This window comes from Etheostoma cragini, chromosome 8, assembly GCF_013103735.1.
Source record: "Etheostoma cragini isolate CJK2018 chromosome 8, CSU_Ecrag_1.0, whole genome shotgun sequence".
Classification (NCBI taxonomy): Eukaryota; Metazoa; Chordata; class Actinopteri; order Perciformes; family Percidae; genus Etheostoma; species Etheostoma cragini.
The window spans coordinates 27,516,123-27,536,991 of NC_048414.1; the positions used below are offsets into that span (position 1 = coordinate 27,516,123).

General features: G+C 41.0%; 1 protein-coding gene and 1 long non-coding RNA gene across 3 annotated transcripts; one reads left to right on the plus strand and one right to left on the minus strand.

Moving 5' to 3' along the window:
- Positions 1–440: 440 nt before the first annotated feature.
- Positions 441–20,263, plus strand: LOC117949701 (kelch-like protein 25). Of its 2 annotated transcripts, XM_034880212.1 has the most exons (12): positions 441–596; positions 6,179–6,410; positions 7,037–7,142; positions 9,139–9,384; positions 10,154–10,243; positions 10,460–10,623; positions 11,616–11,763; positions 12,872–13,068; positions 14,905–15,010; positions 15,116–15,271; positions 15,837–16,249; positions 20,050–20,263. In XM_034880212.1, exons 2-11 carry the CDS (start codon positions 6,229–6,231, stop codon positions 16,221–16,223), a joined length of 1,782 nt encoding a protein of 593 aa, XP_034736103.1. In that variant the 5' UTR covers positions 441–596; positions 6,179–6,228; the 3' UTR covers positions 16,224–16,249; positions 20,050–20,263. The 2 variants fall into 2 exon arrangements, with proteins under 2 accessions (XP_034736103.1, XP_034736104.1); XM_034880213.1 differs by lacking the exon at positions 20,050–20,263 and having other exon boundaries at positions 15,116–15,259; positions 15,837–16,223.
- Positions 17,709–18,018, minus strand: LOC117949703. Its single transcript, XR_004657721.1, has 2 exons — positions 17,846–18,018; positions 17,709–17,754 (listed from the first exon to the last, which is right to left on the minus strand). It is a non-coding gene; the product is annotated as an uncharacterized LOC117949703 (long non-coding RNA).
- Positions 20,264–20,869: the final 606 nt, after the last annotated feature.

A 20,869-nucleotide genomic window follows, 5' to 3' on the forward strand; every position in this document is an offset into this window, starting at 1 on the left:
TTCATACACCAGGGGGCGGTGCTGATTCATAATGACAAAAGAAAAGGAAGGAAGAAGATATGTTGTCTGGCATCTCCGGCAACCATGGTGATTATTATGAATATTAATATTATTTTAAATATTATAATAGTAGTAATAGTATGGATAGCCTATTTTAAAATCTGTAGCTACTCTGTCAAGCAGCAACGTGCTATTGTTTTTCTGCCGCCATTAATATCAGCTCTCCGCTGATTGGCTGACACACTTTGAGTTGACGCATTTCATTGGCCTGCTTTGGTTTGGTATAAAGTCAACAGAACAATTGGTCTAGGCAAGTGTTAGGACAAGGCCTTTAAAATCCCGCCTACTTTCACTCTGATTGGCCAAGAGGCCAGCGGGTTGACACACCAGTGATTGGTGAGACAGACGTCAGTCACGAGCCCATCCGAGCCATTGGCTGTTGTTGGGGGGGGGGGGGGGGGGGGGGAGGAGCAGTGAGACGGGCAGGCCGGCGGCAGCACAGCCCGTGAACACACACCGAGGGAATGTTTTTACCAGCGGAGCCGCGGCCGCTTCACGCTTCGGGGATTCGACTTCACACCTACACGCGCACAACTGTGAGTAAGAGCCCTGGTTGTTGCTGTTTCCCATGGCAACAGTCTGCTAACGTCATCTTGTTGTCCGAGAAATCAGCTGTTTGGCCAGAGAAATCAGCTGTTTGATAAGATCACGGTGAAGAGCACACACTGGGAAGGTGCTTCCATTGTGAATAAAGCGCGTGAATGTGTGTGTATGTGTGTGTGTGAGAGTGTGTGTGTGTGTGTGTGTGCATGCTGCTGCAGATCAGCGGTTATTAACACTGTACCTACTTAGTGACAGAGATCAACAGAGCTCTTTACTTTCCACCATGTGCACAAATCGTATCTCGAGCCCTGAGCCACGCGCCGCTAACGTTACTGCCTTTCCCATCAGATCGCTTCCCATTTGGACCAAATCTATGTAGGGTTATGCATAATTAATGTCTAGTCATATCCATGGGCTTAGAGTGAAGCAGCTGTACCAGGTAAGCTGAGTCATAGCAAGACAGCCTTTGTTTGTTTGTGTCTGTTGCTTCCTTTGACAAACACACACACACACACACACACACACACACACACACACACACACACTTGTCTAGTTGATGTTGGCTGATATGTTCCTTTTTTACACGTGACGTAGACGTGGGACGTCGTTTTGAAGAATTTACTTATTATTATTGCACATGTCGATCCGTTAGTTTAGGTGTGTGTGTGTGTGTGTGCGTGCTGGAAATTGTCTTTTATTTTAAAGTAAGTCCATAGTAGTCTGATACTGTAATAATAAATAATGCTAGGTCTTTACACAGGCAGCTGGCACTAGAGCACGACCGATATATCGGCGGGCCGATATTAGGGACCGATTTTAGGGACCGATATTAGGGACCGATATAAGGCATTTTCCAAACTATTGGCATTTATAATGGCCGATTTAAAAAAAACAAAAACAAACAACAGACGGTCAACCATGTTATGAGCATTGGCGTTGCATAGTCTGTCCACCAGAGGGCGCTCTACAACGTCCCTGTTGGCAACACTGATATATTTTTTGTTTTTGTTTTGTTCAAAGGAGTTTAAGTTTCATATCTTAAGTTTGTATTTTTATACATTTTATTTATCAGAACTTTAATATATGTTGATGTTCCTCTGTTCTGTTGTGATAATAAAACAAATTATTATCATATTATTTTAGTGAGAAGTCATCACTAAGAACAAATAACTTATGTTAGGGCGGGTGTGTGGGTGTGTGGGTGGGTGTTAAGGTAAGTCATGTTTATGTTTTGTTAGACATTTTTGGATGTTTAAAAAAAATATGTATACCGGTCGATATATCCGATTTTTAAATAACCAAATATATGAATCGGTATCAGCCTTAAAAATCCTTTATTGGTCGGGCTCTGGCTGAAACCCTGCAACCTTTGCACCAATGGGAGAGTCAGGCTGTACTTTACTCTTCCGGTATACAAAGTACAAAATAAAGGAACAAAAGGCAGGTGAAGGCATGTCCTTGCAACAGTGTACCTCATTACTTATGGAGTATACTCATAAGGCAAAACCAAATACTTCCAACATTACTATCCGGTTTACTTTATCAGTAGTATTTCTGCTTACAGCAGTTAGGGGTTAGCCGGGAAAACAAGCAAACGATGTTGCCATTTCCATTGGCGTCTTAGTGTATATCATCTTTCTTCATCTTCACTCTGGGTTGGTTGTTTTCTTCCCGTTTGGCGCCTGCTGCCTGATGAACGTCACCACTGACTCTCCACATAACCGGCTGGGAAGTGACACGGACTTTGTCCCAGGGAGCTGGACATTTTGAGTGCATGGTTCAGCGGCCCATGGTCCACGTGAGAATGTGCGAGGCAGATAGTCGTGGTAGTGCTGTTTCTTTCCAGTTCTTATTTAGAATGTTCATCGACAGGCCTACTGTGTACGGGGCCTGACTGAACCTCCGCTGCCTGATGTGAGGAGACTATATGATAACGTTGTTGAATATTGCAAACCGTGTTTAAAAAAAAAAAAAAAAAAGATTCAATGTGCAGCCCTAGTTTGAAATATTACTACAAAAAAACTATAAAACATACAGTAGGTGTTGCCGCTTTTAGACCTGGAATATTATTAGCATTATGATGACTGGTTCCACTTATTATTCCACCTATTTGGTATTATTCATCCTTCCCATTCTCACATCTCACTTATTATTTTTTTTCATTTATTCATCATTCCCCTTTCCTATTTCAGAGCTGTTCATACTGTTCATATTGTAATATAACAACAATACTATTCATCCCAGGATCCTTTGCACTATGCTCCACATTTACATAATTTTATTGAACTCTTCATTGCACCTCCTATATTGTTTCTGTTTAGAGTATGTATAGATTGTGTATATTTTTGTTTTTGTATGTGTAAGCACTATGTGAGTATAGATGCTCCAAAGAAAAACTCCTCGTATTTGTCCTCATACCTGGGAAATAAAGCGGATTCTGATCTGATTCTGATACATTATATTTAGTAAGCTTCAATTAACCAAGGCGAGTTGCGGTACATCTTATCTTCTGCAACCCAAAAAAATTATAATTGATATTTGCTTCATTGAATGTCTGTAGAAGTGACCAGAACCTGGAACTCGTGTCTCAACCCACAGAAACCCTTCTGCTAAGTTGGAAGCAGATTTCCTGTTTTTCTAATCCACACGTTGTCAACCCTCCTGTTGTCCTCGGGTCAAATTGGACCCACTTCCAACAAGTTTCTACATCAGAAATGTGGGTTTCATGCAACCAAATTGTCAAAAGAAAATAAATGGATGGTTCCATACGACGCTCTTCACATGTAAAATAAATGACCAGTTCACTACTTTTCATAGAATTTGGTTGTTTCATAAAATTTTTGTATTTGGAAATGGTAAAAGAACGTTTGAAAAAGTGACAAATATGTCAGAAAAGCTTCAAAAACGTTGGGAAAAGTGGCAAGAACGGCAAAAAAGTGGAGTTAAAAAAAAGCAACAAAAGTGTTGAAAAAGACAAAAAAAAGTTTTGATTTTAAATTTTGAAGCAAAAAAAAACTAATAGTTGCATGGCCGACGGGAAAGACAACACAAGGGTTAAAAAACAACAACACACAATTCTCCACATTGGGAAGTATCTTATAAAATAACATCTCTTGTGTTGACGTTCAACACACGGCCATTCATTTTCTGCCCACTCTGACTCACACACACACACACACACACTCTGAGTGGCCAGGGGCAACAGGTCCAGTGGTGCAGCTATGCTAGCCTACTGACAGCCTCAGTCTATTCAGCAGCTTTGTTGGTATTCCACTGGCGAGAGTGCTACTGCACGACGGCAGCCAGAAGCAAGCTGACTGCCAAGTCACACAGAAAGCGTTTTCTACGTCCGTCCCTTGTGTGTCCCCCCGGACAGATACACGTCCATTTGATTAAAACTGGTGTGGCAGTAGCGGGTACACTTGTAAAACCATCCACTGCGCACAACAGGAAGACAAATTCAGTATGTTACCATAGGATTGGATAGAGCTACAGATTTGAAAATCACTTGCAACCTGTGTTTGTGTGTGTGTGTATATTTATGTATGTGTTTGTATATATGTGTGTATATACAGTATATATGTACTGTATGTGTGTGTATAGATGTATGTGTGTGTGTTTGTCAGATTCACAGTTCTATGACATAACTACACTGTTTGCCTGTGTGTGTGTGTGTGTGTGGGGGGGGGGGGGGGGGGGGGGGGGGGGGGGGGGGGGGGGGGGGGGGGGGCTGGCTGGCCACAGCTAACTGTGTGAAATGTGCTCATGCTTCTCATCTTTTGTTCGGCCACATTTAGGTTCTTGGCAAGCCTGCATTGTGATCTGTGCAACACACACACACACACACACACACACACAAACAAACTAAACACCCCATGACTCATCTGTTGTGGCTCTGGTCTAAAAACTGCATGTCAGCAAATGAAGCTGCGCACACACACACACACACACACACACACACACCGATAGACTCACACACATAAAAAAGCAGCGTTGAAGCTGCTGAAACAGCATTTCTTCTAATCGGTGTGTTGTTGAAGACTTGTGTCCGTTTGTCTATAGTTCCTTGTGAGATAATGCTGGTTGACTTTAGCTTCTATGGTCGCTTAGAACTGTTTTCTTGATATTTGTCCTTTTAGTTTTAAGATAAGATAAGGTAAAAAAAAAACTTTATTTGTCCCACAGTGGGGAAATTGCTGTTTGCATCAGCAAAGATAAGGGCAAAGATAGAGAAGTGTACAGAGATAGATACGTTTACAAAATACAGTAACCAGTATTATACAATAAATTACACATGAATTATTAAATTGCACTTTGAAAATTGCCCAATAAAAAATGATGCACAGATGTAAGGATAATGATACATGGGAGGTTTTCTTCTTGTTTTGGACTGCAGAGCCTTATCCTAAGAGAGTTTTAAGAAGATAAAGACATGCCTTTATTTATCCCGCCAAGGAACATTTTCATATTTTCACTCTCTTTGTACAGTAACACACACTCCGTACTTGGGTCTGTAAGGGGACTTGAACCCAACTCCCTACGGGCCAGTGGAATAATGAGCTAACACCGGGTCCTTAAACAGGATTATCAGGCGGGCCCCCCTACTACAGCACGGGATGACGGGGCAATGTCCATGAATAGGACAGGACAGGATCCTGGAGACACAGAATGTGGGATAAGATGACAAAATCAGGAGTAGCCTACACGCATCACCATAACAACAAAAAACGCACAACAGCAGTCCCTCCACGATTTAGCGGCCTTCTTTTGAGATTGTTGAGGCGCGAAATGATCTGAAAAATTACAATAAAAGTCACGATTTCTTTTGTATGTTTGCAACAATGAAGTTGTGGAAGACAATGAAAGTTTAAAAAAAGGATTTTTGTATAGTTCTTTAAAAGTTAAAACGAAACTAATAATTATAGTAGTAATAATAACAAGAAGTATTACTATTAATTAATGCCTCTAGAGTGTTTGCAACCTTACCAAAAAGGACCCAAATGCTGCAAATGTTGATATAATATGAAAATGGCAGGTGGATTTTTAGACTAAAAATAACAATTTATTGAAGGAATCAAATATGAAAATATCTACATTATATGACATTTTATTGGACTTGCACTTACAATATTGAGCGTTGTTAAAAAAAAAAAAATCTTTTGAAAATTTTTATTGAAAAAATTGAACATTGAATTGACAACATGCGCCACTAAAAGAGAATGACAGTTACACTTTAAGTGGAGATTTCTATCGATATCTTCATAAAACATTTCGTAAAAATCAATTGTCTATGGCAATATGTATATTGCGCCAGTTGATATTGCGATTTAAAAAAAAGATATATCGTGCCGCCTTAGCTGAAATGTAAACATTCATGCATACTTCTGAATCAACAATGTCATGTCATGTCTACCATATAATCATTGTCTATTGTTTGCCTGTATTTCTTGTGTCTTTACTTGTTTTGTTTGCTGTTATTGAAGAAAATGCTGCTGCTGTAATAACAAAAATTCCCCGTTGTGGGATGAATAAAGTAGAATCTAATCTAATCTAATGTCTTGTTGACATTGAGCAGTAGGAGGGATCGTTCCGAGTGACTCCCTGGAGGTGCCAAGCAAAGCCGCCATGTCAGTAATTGTACATGAGAATCGCAAATCCCGCACCAGCACGGGCTCCATGAACATCTCACTGTTCCACAAGCCTTCCCATCCCGACAGTGTCCTGACCCACCTGAACACATTGAGGAAACAGTGCATGTTCACCGATGTCACGCTGTGGGCCGGAGACCGCTCTTTCCAATGCCACAGGTAAAAAAACATGCTGGCAACATTTTTGCATTTCACTGCTAACTTAGAGCAGACAAAGCAGCGATGGAGAGCAGCCAGGGAGATTTTCCACCTTTAATTTTTGACAGGACAGTTAGGTGAGAAAGGGCAGAGAGAGACATGCAGGAAATCGTCACAGGTCGGTTTCGAACCCTCGACCTCTGCGTCGAGGCATAAACCTCAACGTGCTGCAGCCAACCTGGCCATGCTTTTTGTTGTCTTTCTAACCTCTAGACACCATCGGGAGGGTTTCGATGAAAATGTATTCAGTTACAATTGCTGATTACCTAACCTAATCCAAGTATCCTTATGTTAAAGTAATTTAACCACCTCAATACAAATAAAGACAAGAGAAAGAAAATAAACGTCAATAGGATGGCTTTTACGTATTTAAACTTTGTACGCACTTAGCCCAGTGTATCTTTTAGTAAAAGAAAAACATGCTTTTTAGGAATTTATTTGAATTTATTGAATGAATTTATCCGTAATCCGACCACGGCTTTTTTTTTTTACTTTAATGGAATACAATAATTTGTATGACGTACCACCGTCCATCTATTTCATCCCTCGTGCCTTTGGACCTGGGACCTGTGTTTTGGGTCTTGCAGGGCTGTCTTGGCGGCGTGCAGTCGTTATTTCGAGGCCATGTTCAGCGGCGGGCTTCGAGAAAGTCTGGACAGTGACGTCAACTTCAGAGACAGCATCCACCCCGAGGTACTTCTCATGTTACTAAGGACTGTCATTCTGTACTTATGTGCCCTCTTTTTCTTTTATTCTATATTTTTGGCTTTTCCGCCTTTCATTTTTGACAGGGGGGAAAGGGGGGGGAGAGGGAAAAGGGGACAAAAGTGTTGGACTTTTTAAAGGCATATTATTATAGAATTTAGAGGGATGAGAGGAAATGAGGGGGAGAAAGATGTGGAATGACATGAACCAGGTTTGTTGTCGTCTATGGTCTCTGCCGTCACCGCAAGGCCACTGTCACTCTCCGATGTGAGTCAAGTGCAGAGTGGAGTTGCCCATGCTCAGATTTAAACAGTTTACGGCATAACGTGTCAGACTGAAATTTGTGAATTCCATGAAATAATAAAGTGTTCTCATTATAAACAATACCAGAAGATGGAAATCATTTCAAAAACATTGTAGCTATCTATGGTTGATTGATTGCTAATGTTAGCTCAAAACGCCATTCACGTGACAGCCTTTGTTGTGTTTGATACTAACCTGTAGCTAAGCCAGCAGTCATTTCAAAAAATGTTTTAGCTATCTATGATTGTTTGATTGCTAACGTTAGCTCAAACGCCATGCAACTGACAGCCTTTGTTGTGTTTAATGGCTAGCATGTAGCTAAGCTATCAGTCATTTCAAAAACGTTTTAGCTATCAGTGGTCGTTTGGTAGGCTAACGTTAATTCAAAATGCCATTCCTGTAACAGTTTGGGTTTGATCGCTAGCGTGGAGCTAAACTATCAGTCATTTCAAAAATGTTTTAGCTATCTATGGTTGTTTCATTGCTAACGTTAGCTCAAAACGCCATTCCAGCGACAGCCTTTGTTGTGTCTGATGCTAACTTGTAGCCAGCAGTGAACCAACTTTATTAAGTAGGTCCATTTTTACTGTATTGACATTACAGAAGTCTCTCGTTAGCATCTTGTAGGCTACTTGTTGCAAAGCGACGCATGCATGACTCAAATCTGCACTTGTCTTACATCGCGAAGTGACACCAACAGGGCGCCACTCCATGCTGGATTTTTGGGGACTGTAGTGATATTTGAAAGTGTGATATTTGAATATTTGAAATGACTTTGAAATTATCCCTCCTGTGGTCCTCAGGTCAAATTTGGCCCATTTTCAAAAGGTTTCTAGATCAGAAAATTGGGTTTCTTTAAACCCAATTTTCAAAAGGAAAAATAATGAGGATGGTTCCCTACAACGCTCATAACACGTAAAATAAATGATCAGTGCACTACTTTCATTGCATTTGGTTTAAATCAATTTTATAGCATTGGGAAAATGATAAAAGAACGCTAAAGAAAGTGGAAAAAAATGTCAGAAAAAGCTTTAAAAATGTGGAACAAAAAGGTCAAAAAGCGCACAAAAAAATGGATAAAAACATCTGGAAAAGTGACAAATACCTCAGGAAACCGACAACATTTTCGAGAAAAGACAACCAAATAGTTTTAACTCTTAAATTCATACCCAGAAAAACAAAAGTTGAATGGTCAATGGGAAGACAACACAAGGGCTATTTTTTTCCCAGAGCACCTGTCTCCAGAGTAGATGATCTGCCGAATGTTTGACAGTTTTTTCTCTTCTCTCTTAGAACAAATCTGCAAATCAAGTTTGATTTTTGTCTTCTACCCTCGCTTTGTTGTCTTGTTGCTTCTCTCTCTCTCTCTCTCTCTCTCTCTCTCTCTATGTGTGTCTCTGTCTTCATCATTTCTTCCCAAGGATGAATCAGAGCTCTAGTTAGCATCTCTACAGATTGTTTGTGCATCATCATGTTTTTGTTGTGACTACAACTTGTTGCGCCCCACTCATGTCTTTTCTTGGTTGGAAAAGCTGTGAGCCAGTAAGGATGATGTGGTCCGATAACTTCTCATATGAGCTAAGTTGTTGTTGAGGCATCCGGGAGCCTTCTGATTGGTTGTTGTATCATGCAGTTGAGTACTATAATCTCAGAGGTTAACTGTAATTCTCTACTCTTCCAGGTCTTGGAGCTTCTGCTAGACTTTGCCTATTCTTCTCGAGTCATCATAAATGAGGAGAATGCCGAGTCGTTGTTAGAGGCGGGCGACATGTTGCAGTTTCATGACATTCGTGACGCAGCAGCAGAGTTTTTAGAAAAGAACCTGCACTCCTCCAACTGCCTGGGGATGATGCTGTTGTCAGACGCTCATCAGTGTAAAAGGCTGTATGAGCTGTCGTGGAGGATGTGTCTGCTACACTATAACACGGTAAGTACTTACAAGACTTACTTTAACGATCTAAGCGCATGTTGTGAAGCGCTTAGATAGCTGATAGCCAGGCTCTTATTGACTAGCTGTTAGCCAATCAGAGTTAAGCAGCTTAGCTCATTGAATATTAAGAAGAACAGACACACATTCCAATGAGTCTTCCTCCAGGCTTTCTAAACCACGCTAGAATTGCTTGAAATAAGGTAACCAAGGCATTTTTTTCCACAAATAAATGTTACAGAGGCCATGGTAGAACTTCAGACATTACCACAAAGTCATGAAATACATTTGGCAGGGCATCTTTAAAGAAACGATGTGTGTTTCTGTATATTATATCCTACACAGTATATATTTGTTTTTCACATTTTTATTTATTGAGGGGTTGAGTACACTGAGAGCAATGCTCTCTTTTTCAGTAGTGCCCTGATTACATTGGAAGCCCAGTAGCACCACAGTCTGCAGCATATGAAATCTACATCTTCCAAGATGATTAAATTTAAAGTTGGCCAGGGACTCCATCTTCATCTCCCTGGCGTCCCTCAAGCAGAGATAGCAGCTGAAATATAGATATCCTGTAGATATTTCATGAGAAGATAAATTTAAAGCCGATAATTTAATTTACGGGTTTGATGTATGATGCAAGTAATCTGTGTGTGTGTGTCTGTGTGTGTGTGTGTGTCTGTGTGTGTGTGTGTGTGTTTGTGTGTGTGTGTGTGTTTGTGTGTGTGTGTGTGTGTGTGTGTGTGTGTGTGTCTGTGTGTCCTATTAGGTAAGAGAGTCGGAGGACTTCTATAGTCTGTCTAAAGATAAACTGCTGGAGCTGATTCTCAGCGATGAGCTGGAAATAGAAGATGAACAGGTTAGTGATGCTCTCTTTCCCTTTCCTGTGAATTCTTTTCCTCCTTTCTCATTCCTCCTTCTCTCTTCTTTAAAAACTGGCTAAGGGTTCATGACTCTATCCTATGATGGGTTCACCCATTATTCTTGAAAACCAGTAATCACTAACCATAATAGCAGAGCTGCTACTGTAAACGCTTCTTTTTGAATGATAGCTGGTTCTCCTGACTTGTGGCAGGTTGTGTTTACCTCCGTGATGCGGTGGGTCCGATACGACTTGGAGGCTCGGCGTCAGCACTTAGCGGAGCTGCTGCGGGGCATCCGGCTGGCTCTGCTGCCGTCCGACTGCCTGCTGGAGGCCGTGGCCTGCGAAGAGCTGCTCATGGCTGACAAGAGGAGCAGGTAGGCTGCTCTGCTTCCTCTTCCACTCCAATGTCTCCTGTCCAAGATTAGAAAATATAAAGTATTTCAAATCCCTGAAAATATATTGTATTGTATAAACTTTACATTTTTCTTTTTTGGGAGGGAATGTTAATGTCCTGTTGTGCTTCCCTGTGTTTGTGTAACAAGCATAGCGATGTGCACGAGCCTAGGCACATTTGACTAATGTGCTGTTAAAATAATGAAATGGCATGATCATTTCCCGATGCCTTAAGATAGTAATACACCCCAAATGCACCTGAACACACCTTCCTTTAAGACCAGCACGCCAAGAATGCACCTGAACACACCTCCCTGGAAGACCGGCCTGCAATGGGCGCAAAGAAGTGTGTAGGTGCATTTGCAATATAGCCCTTGTGTTGTCCTCCCGGGTCAAAAATGGACAAATATTTGACATTTTCGTCCCTTTTTCAGACTTTTTTTCAGTTTTCAGTAACTCCACCTTACTACCACTAGTTTAACACTACTTTTTGGAATTGGTCAATTACTAAAATAGAACTGTCTAATAGCGTGAAAATGTAATGCTTTCCTTCAGAATGAGACTTTCACCCTTCGACAACTGTTGTGTACTTTTCACAGAATTAAAGCTCAATGTCCTTGTTTGACAAAATTAATAATAAATGTCCAGATTGGATGCTCTTGGATGTAATAAGTATATAACACTTACAAGAACTCAACATTTTTTACAAGAGAACAGATTCTACATGGATCTAGCCTCAAAATCTTGCTCTCAAAGTCCAGATTGATGCGTTAAACTTGAAATTCTCTTCTGGGGGAGCATGCCCCTTGACACCACTAGAGGATAAGGGTCTGTTGTATCCTTCTCACCTTTTCGACCCCGGACCAGTTTGCATTAAAGGAGAATTGTGAGAATAATGCATGTTGCTGTGGCTGTTCATAGACAGTTAAGCCACTCTTTTAAAGGCACTTCATGTTTGAACTCTCCTCTGCAGGTCAATAGTTGAAGAGGCAATGCAGTGTAAGAAGAAGATCCTTCAGAATGACGGCGTAGTGACTAGTCCCTGTGCCCGGCCGCGTAAGGCAGGGCACACGCTACTTATTCTGGGAGGCCAGACCTTCATGTGTGACAAGATATACCAGGTAAAAGACAAACGCTCAGGCCCTTCTACTTGGATGAGCTGTTTTCATGTGTGACAAGATTCTGCATGTGTTAAAGTAAAATGTGTCCTGTTGGCCTAAACTTCATGATATCTGGGAATCTTGAACGGAAATGATGAAGGACACTGCACCCATGATGAGTCCAATAAATTGAGATTTAATGCAGCTTGATTCAATTATTGAACAAGGACGATAACCATGGGTACACACACGCGCACACACACACACACACGGTTGTGTACCCGAAGTGTCTCTCTGAACATCGGAATAACTCCTCTTTTATACTTTTCTTCTTGTCCTCACACATGTCAGTTTATCTATTTCTGTAATACAGTGTTACCTTCAAATCCGTCCTTATTTGTAAGTCCCTTCTAATAGATCAACGCATTCCAATCTATTCCCAACTGTGGGATCAGGTTACCTAAAACTAAGCCTTCTGTGGAAGATCCTTAGAATAGATGAAATACAATTGAAAACCTACTTGCTTAAATATTCCGCCTATCACTACATATTCAGTCACTTTCAGTTTTTCACGTTCAGTCCTTCCAGAAAAAGTTTCTTTGTGATTGTTCTGGGCAAAAATTCTTCATTATGCGGCACGTTTTCTTAAAAAATGCGATGGAGAATGCGGGATATTTATGCAATTTTATGCAACTTTCAAAAACTGTTGTTTGATGAAAAAGAGACTGTTTGTTGCGTAATTACACACTTCATAACGTTCCTATGGCAACAGCAGAAATGAGTGCTTTTTGTGTTAAGTAAATGTTTCAATTTTTCAACATTAAGCTAAGATATAATTATATATGTGGCGTTTTTTGCAATGAAAATGCGGGGTTTATGAAACATGCAAGCCCTGCATTATTTTGCACGGAAATCGCCAATTTATGCAGTGAAAGTGCGGCGTAATTTAAAAATTTGGCCCCCATATGAATATGCAGACTTTGGCTGATTATGCATTGAATTATGCGATTGCGTTTTTTCTAGAGGGACTGGTAGTTTTTAGTATTTATCTTTTAAGTGTGTCTTTTATTTGAATGTAACTCGTATTCCATTTACTAATCCTATAATCACTGTTGTTGAACCGTTGTAGGTTGACCATAAAGCCAAGGAGATCATACCTAAGGCCGAGCTGCCCAGCCCCAGGAAGGAGTTCAGTGCATGTGCCATTGGATGTAAGGTTTACGTCACAGGAGGAAGAGGATCAGAGAACGGCGTCTCTAAAGACGTCTGGATCTATGACACTGTGCATGAAGAGTGGTACAAAGGAGCACCGATGCTAATAGCCAGGTGAGTTACCCTCATGTTGTCCTCAAATTGTCAAATTGACCAATTTTCTTTTTAACTACCCAAAATAACATAATGGATCCACACAATGCTCTTTGGCATGTACAAATCTCTACTTTCATTAATTTTGGGGTGTCTTATTCAATTTTATAGCATTTGAAAAAAATTTGGTTTCGAAATAGTGTAAAAGTAGAGTGATAGTTGATCCATTCTGGGCTTATCCATCAACATAAATTTCTTCAACTAATCTCTGCTTTTTTAACTCAAAATTAGATACAATGTCCTATAAATGAGGCTTATTGACCATAAATCCAAAAAATAACTGAAACTAAAGTTCATAAGCTAGTGTTAAGTAGTGTTTAAAACGTCAAAAAATGACAAACATCAGAAAGATTTGGACAAAAAACGTAAGAAAAAGTTAAACACATTGTTAAGAAAGCCTCAACAAAAGTGTTGATTTTCGGTTTTGACGGGAAGACAACACAAGGGTTAAAGTTAACCAAAAAATGAACAAAAGCATATCAAAGTACTCCATCCCTAATGAGCGTTGGTCAGACTGCTGCTGGGTGCTGTCGTTTGAGCCAACATGGATGGGGGTGGGTGTTTGAGCAGAGACGGGATCTGACGCAACAATTTTAACACAGGCTAATCACAGCATTTTTAGATTATATACGTCTTCAAATGGAATCACTAACCATCAGAGTTGTAGGAGTGTAAAGTGGGGGCTTGCGGCGAACAGATCACAGTGTAGGTGAGGAAGAGAAAATCAAATAACATGAGATTTTTTGATAAATAAAGGCAAATAGTAGAACAGCTAGTCCGTTGTGTTCAGAAAATGACATCACTTTACTGTAATACAGCTTTTAAAACCAGGTAAAAACAACGCTTATGTCATATCAGGATATGACAGTATCCAAAATTTAAGGCAATATCTATTGTCCTATATCGATATTGATACAATATCAATTTTATGCCCATCACTACCAGGGACACATTATCACTTAATAAGGTTTAGAGTGTAATCATATCTGAAAATGTCTTTCTTTGACCCTGAAATCTCTCACCTTAACACCTGGCAACTGTGCAGAATGCCTGCCAAGTATGAAGTAGTTTTGATGAATGGTTCTGCAAGGACACACGCACGCACACACACACACACACACACACACACACACACAGGCACACTGCTTTACAATTATTAGGGATGGCTATCGAACCAGTATTACACTAGTGGTTTGACTGATCTGTACCAAAGAATTGATAAGCTCCTGCTATTGGTTGTTGTGTAACGTTCTAAGCGCGTGGGAATGGTTTTAAACCAAAGATAACTAATAAGTGCATATGAGTGCCATACCACGGCAGTGAGGGTAAGAGAGAGAGAGACGTGTGTGACGGTGAGTATTGTGTGTGTGTGGGTGTGGGTGGGTTGGTGTATGTGTGGTATATTACGCAGTAAGGTTCTAGCTGTGAACGTAGTGCGTGTACAGATTTGAGTATTTGTGGGTGAATAATACATTCTTCAACTCCTCAAGATCCGAGCCGAATTCCACCTGATGATCGAGGTAAAGGGGGTCGGCCCCCTTTACGGAGAGCAGTATCCATAAGAGCATCGATATGTATCGGTTACAAATAAAATCCACTGATTTCACTTTGACAGCGACTGCAGTTTGTCTGGTCAGACACGCTGTATCGAAGGACTGACCGTTCCAACGTATTGACCGGCTGCGGTCTGAGTGGTACCTCAGCCATATCAGGGTTGACCACGCTATAAGATGCTTGTAATGAAAGATTAATAACAGTAAGCCCATACACACATACCGTTGGTGTTGTCCACTCCAGGTTTGGCCATGGTTCAGCTGAGTTGGAGAACAGTCTCTACGTTGTTGGGGGTCATACAGCCATAGCGGGAGTTTTTCCTGCCTCTCCATCTGTCTCCCTAAAACAGGTACTGACCTCTCTATGTGAAAAGTTTCAGAATTTAAATTTTGTATTTGTATTTATGAAAATGAAAACTTGCTGTATGTCTGTTTGAAATCCAATGTTTCCCCAGGTGGAGCGGTATGACCCTCTCAGTAACAAATGGACTATGATGGCTCCTCTAAGAGACGGAGTCAGTAATGCAGCCGTGGTCAGTGCCAAACTCAAACTCTTTGTTTTTGGAGGGACCACCATACATCGAGACAAGGCCTCCAAGGTTGGTGGAGTAGTACATGAACCTTCCTTACAAGACCACACCACATTCCACTATTCAAATCAGCTAAATACCAAAATACTATGACTGAAAATGGACTGTATCATTTAATCAGAATCAGAAATATTTTACTGATCCCTAAAGGGCAATTCTGTGTTACAGTTGCAAGAGTATATCAATATCAGAGTAGAAATATAAGTAGTGTGGATATGTACACTATTTACATAGTTAAAGGAATTTTTACGATACAATATTTACATAATTAAGGAGTTGGGATGGTGAACATGTAAAAATTATAAATAATAGCAGCAGAGTATTGCATACATTTTAAGTCGGTGTTATTGCATAAAACAGATAATATTGTCTGGTTTCAAACTCAGTGTCTTTGTGTCAGACACTTAGACGGAGGAGTTATGAAGGTTGACATTTAACATTATATAAGTAAGGACTCCACTTGTTTGTGAGTTTGCATTAACTGTATTATGTAAGACATATACAGACCAAAATAAAGTGTAACGTGAACAGAGTCAGCGATAGCACAGCTTGCAACTGTCCAACCTTCTATTTCTTCTATATCTAGGTCCAGTGCTATGATCCTGTGGGTAACCGCTGGGATATTGCAGCTGAATGCCCCCAGCCTTGGCGATATACAGCGGCTGCTGTCCTAGGGAGCCAGATCTTCATCATGGGCGGCGACACTGAGTTCACTGCTGCCTCTGCTTATCGCTTTGACTGTGAAACCAATCAGTGGTCGCGGGTAGGCGACATGACGTCCAAACGGATGAGCTGCCACGCCGTGGCCTCGGGGAACAAGCTGTACGTGGTTGGAGGTTATTTTGGGACGCAGCGTTGTAAAACGTTGGACTGTTACGACCCTACGTCAGATAGTTGGAACTCCATCACCACGGTGCCTTACTCACTGATCCCCACCGCCTTCGTCAGCACATGGAAACACCTTCCTGCATAACTGGGAGACCCCAGGACCCATTCCAGGTACATCTCTGTGATATCTTACAACATCCCAATACCTTTGAACATTTAATCTATATATATATACTGTATATACATATGTATAGTGTTTGTATATTCCAACAGGGGGAGAAGTGCGGTTTCTGTAGAAGTCCAGTAGAAAGTGACCCACTTGTCACTTGATTTATTACCTCAGTAAACATTATCAGAAAGATTTTATGGTCTTGATCGCTACTTTTAAGCCTCCTGCAACACAGAATGATGGTCATTTATTAACAATGAATTATGGTCTCGTTGATTTTAAAATTGGAGATAAAGCAGGGGTTGTTTTCAGGGCGTGGCTATGATGTGATTGCCAGTGAAAGTGTTAAACATTTTTCCTCCCTCTCGTCTAAAATCGTCACATCCGCAGGCAGGCGATGTGTGTTATTTAGCATATTTAAAGCTACATAATAGTCGGGAAACTCAACGACTCATAGCAGATCTCCACAAACCAATGGGGGACATCACACATACAGTCTATGGTCATGATTAGAGCTAACATTAAGATGGCCGTCCATGTCAGTCTTCTCGTCTGTCATCAACACCCATTGGTGTGTTGCATTAATCCAAGATAATATCCATTCAAATTGTTGTTTGCAGTGGAAAACTACAAAACTATACCAGCCATTTTACATCAACATTCATGTAAACATTGTACTAAAGCTGAGACTGTAATACTTAGTAATAATTGAATCACAAAATACAAGAAAAAAAAACCTGCTCTAAATCAACTAATTTTTGTAAAAAAATAAACTTTCTACAAGAACGGCATGTTGAACGTGTCACAAATGTGGGGGGGCTAACGGAGAGGCGACTGGACAGGTCTGGGTCTCCACAGCAGGTAATCAATGTCAAAACCTTGTCCTCTGTCCAAAAACGTCCTCATTTCTTCTGACCCTGTCCTGTTTGAGCTGTGATGTAAGGCTTAGTGGTGGATCATACAGGAATCCAGGAGCACTTCCAGCACTCAGAGCAGCATCACCAGCCCCCATGGGACTCCACTTAGCCTGGCTAATTGGGAATTTACTGCTTTGTGGGTTAGGGTTAGCCCTAGATTTGTTTTTATGGTTATGATTTATTCATCACATCACAAAAGGACATGAGGCCAAGACTTAATGACCCATTTTGCTCATATTATTGTTATGATTCATTCATTTGAACTCCAGGGATGAGAGTGATCCACACACATTCCTTCAACAGAGGCACTGAGGACTGTCTGAATCAGTCTGGTCTCTCTCCACATGTCTCACTATAGATGACTCATAAAGGCCAATCAGGAGATAATGCTGTGATGTCTCTTATAGAGGGTTTGTTCGCCATCTGTGGCTTAGATGTTAGGTCTGTCATGTCCACATTAAACAAAAGCATTTAGTCTCTCTTTATCAGACTCTAGCAGTAAGCATGACCAGTTAAACGCTCACCGTTAGCTTGAATATTTAGATTAAAGGTCCCATGACATGGTGTTCTTTGGATGCTTTTATATAGACCTTAGTGGTCCCCTAATACTGTATCTGAAGTCTCTTTATATAGACCTTAGTGGTCCCCTAATACTGTATCTGAACTCTTTTTTATATAGACCTTAGTGGTCCCCTAATACTGGATCTGAAGTCTCTTTCTAAAAATTCAGCCTTGGTGCAGAATTACAGGCATTAGAGCCAGTCCCATAATGAGCTATACTTAGTATGGGCAATTTCTGAGTCTGAAGCTTTTGAGAGGGGGGGGGGGGCTTGACCAACTGCCACTTTGCTTGTTTGAAAGCCATGATGTCTCTCTCTCTCATGGGGGGGGGGGCAAATTCTCTGGAAGGACAAAGCAGAGAAAGAGGAGGTAACCTTGCCCCTTATGACCTCATAAGCTTTCATTTTCTCAAAGGCAGAGCAGGATACCCAGGGCTCGGTTTACACCTATCTCCATTTCTATCCACTGGGGGACCATAGACAGGCGGGGAGGAAAGCATATTCATGTTAAAGAACCTCATAAAGTGACATTTTCATGCCATGGGACCTTTTAAGGCGGAAAGTAGTTAAGTAACATATTAATCTCTGTGCATTAAACCTATCATATACACAACAGACACAGCTCAGTGTCAGCAAAGTTCTCTGATGTACTGACATCAGACCAGCTGTTTCCCCCCGAGCCCGCTGCACTCAGCCCCGGTGCTCTGTCTGGAGAGATTAGGTGCTGACGCTGAAAGCTTAATGTTATTCCTGCTGAAACTTCAGCCCTTCTAAAAGGAGTGGGATGAATGCATTCACATGTAACCGACCAAAAGTAAGAACTTTTCTTTCTAAAGACCTACTCAAGTAAGAGTATGCTGCAATAAAAGTACTCTGAGTACAAATTAGTCAAAGATCTTGAGTACATGTAAATGACAATTTTAGGGTTTAGAACTACTTCTTCAGGCAGGAGCTGATGGTGTTCACACACACACACACACACACACACACACACACACTCCTTCAGATTCAGTTTTACAGCAGATTAGTCTTGTCACAGCAGAGTGGGATATTTTACAAATGAAGAGCAAACCATAGTACCAGACATTAGCGCTGCTAATTTAGGTTTTTTTCAGACTAATAGCCGATTCTCGTTAGCCAATCATTAACTGTTAACCGAAAAGCAGGCAACAGAGTCCTAGTTCAGCTGTCCGGGTTCTCCAACATACAGTAGTTTAGGGGTTCTGCAGACAGCTGAAGGCTCCAAAAGTTGTCGAGGCCCAGAGACACTGAACTGCAGGCTTTTTCCCACCTGGATCCCTCATTCAGATAGTAAGAAGGTTGAAAATCTAGACAAACAGATAATGTGGGTCGACAAAGGTTCCACAGGAGCGTTGCGTTAATGCTTTGCTCCGAGGGAACTGCCTGCCTGTCTGCCTGCCTGCCTGTCTGCCTGCCTGCCTGTCTGCCTGCCTGCCTGTCTGTCTGTCTGTCTGTCCATCTGTCTGTCTAACGTCTACACACACACCCCCTAATTTAGCCAAGCCCATTTCACAGCACAGACTCCCACTTGCTTAGCTGTGGGGCTTGAAATAATTAGCCCAAATAATTAAACACCAAAAAGCGTTTATGTGGGGCTGTAATGTTGGAGATAATGATGGACTCATATTTTTTTCTGATGCTAGTGTCTTGAAACAGATCTACCATATTTTTGGTGATGGGAAAATAAATGAGCCTTTAGTGGGCACACTCATGCATGTTTGAGTCATTGTAGGGATTAAACACGTCAGGATTATATTACTGAGAGAGAAAATCCTTTAATACTTAGCTGAAGAGTCAGCCTTTAAAGGAGGAAGAGAAGAGAGAGGAAGCACATATGGGAAAACTGTGTGAAATTTAAATAAGTCCACTTTCTGCATGATCCTATGGTGTGTTTTCAGAAAAAACAACAACCGTACATATAGATTATTAAAATGTTCCACCGTGGAAAATCAGTTCTGATATGCCTTCCTTTAAAACCCATTCCAGTTGTTAGCTCCATGTTAATGACATTATGTACTTTAGCAGCAGGAGGTGCTATGTATGTTTTATATGTTTTAATGAATGGTTGGTGTTTGGGACGTTTGACGGCATTTGGAACATGTTGACTTCCAATTCAAATTTATTTACTCCAAATAAAATGTCACGAACGGAGCTCCACTTCTTCTTCTATTTCATTTGCAGTTGAAATGAAATTGATATTTTAATTGTTTTTATGTCACAAGCTTTTTCTCGACACACACATGCTAAGACTGATACACGTATGCGGTCCTTATGGTTCTCTTCTCTCCCTCCTGTCTCTGTCAGGTGTTGACTGAGAGGAGGACTCGGCCTGGAGGAGAAGCTGAGACTAGATGGAACCTCCAACACAGGACCGATCCTTCCACAACACGCTGCACCTCACAGACTCAGCCGGTCCTGAGCCCACAGCACAGCAGCCGGGTCTTAACACACTCAGAGACCCCCTCTCCGTGCCGCGCTTCCTGAGTGAACAGACACTTTGATCAACCTGACTGATGAAGTGTGTGTGTGTGTGTGTGTGTGTGTGTGCTACACCATCCCAGATGTAAAGATGTAAGTGACTAGAGCTTGCACTGCACACACTCACTGCATTATTATCGCTTTTGCACCAATACAGTGTTAATGTGGGGGGGGTCTCTTCATCCACATTAAGACTAGTCTGAGGGTTTACATTTACCGGGACACTACATCAGGTAACACCAAGACAACATCTGGCTTCTCAGTGTTCAATTGGAAACATTCTTCTTTAAAATGGGACGCGTAATATTAATATTCTCAGTGGATGTTATGGCTAACTTCAGGTTTCATTTTTTACATTGAAGGCTCTGCAGTTGCATCAGAGACTAAAGAAAAGTCCTTAAAACATTAAAGAGAATTTAAAAACGATTAAGAAAATTCAAAACAGATGAAATACGGGAATAGAATTTACAGTGTAGAACGAAAGGCAACGTAAAAACAAAGGTGTTCAGCCTTGATTTAAAGGAACTGAGAGTCTACTGGCAACAGAACAAACAGCACTCTATAATATTAGACATACAGTGGGTACGGAAAGTATTCAGACCCCTTTAAATTTTTCACTCTTTGTTTCATTGCAGCCATTTTCCAA

Bases quoted from the DNA above. Each gene is read 5' to 3' on its own strand.
- LOC117949701 (XM_034880212.1), top strand. From the start codon at position 6,229: ATGTCAGTAATTGTACATGAGAATCGCAAATCCCGCACCAGCACGGGC. The intron at 15,011-15,115 runs GTACTGACCTCT...ATGTTTCCCCAG, and splicing joins CATCTGTCTCCCTAAAACAG to GTGGAGCGGTATGACCCTCT. The intron at 15,272-15,836 runs GTACATGAACCT...TTCTATATCTAG, and splicing joins CCTCCAAGGTTGGTGGAGTA to GTCCAGTGCTATGATCCTGT.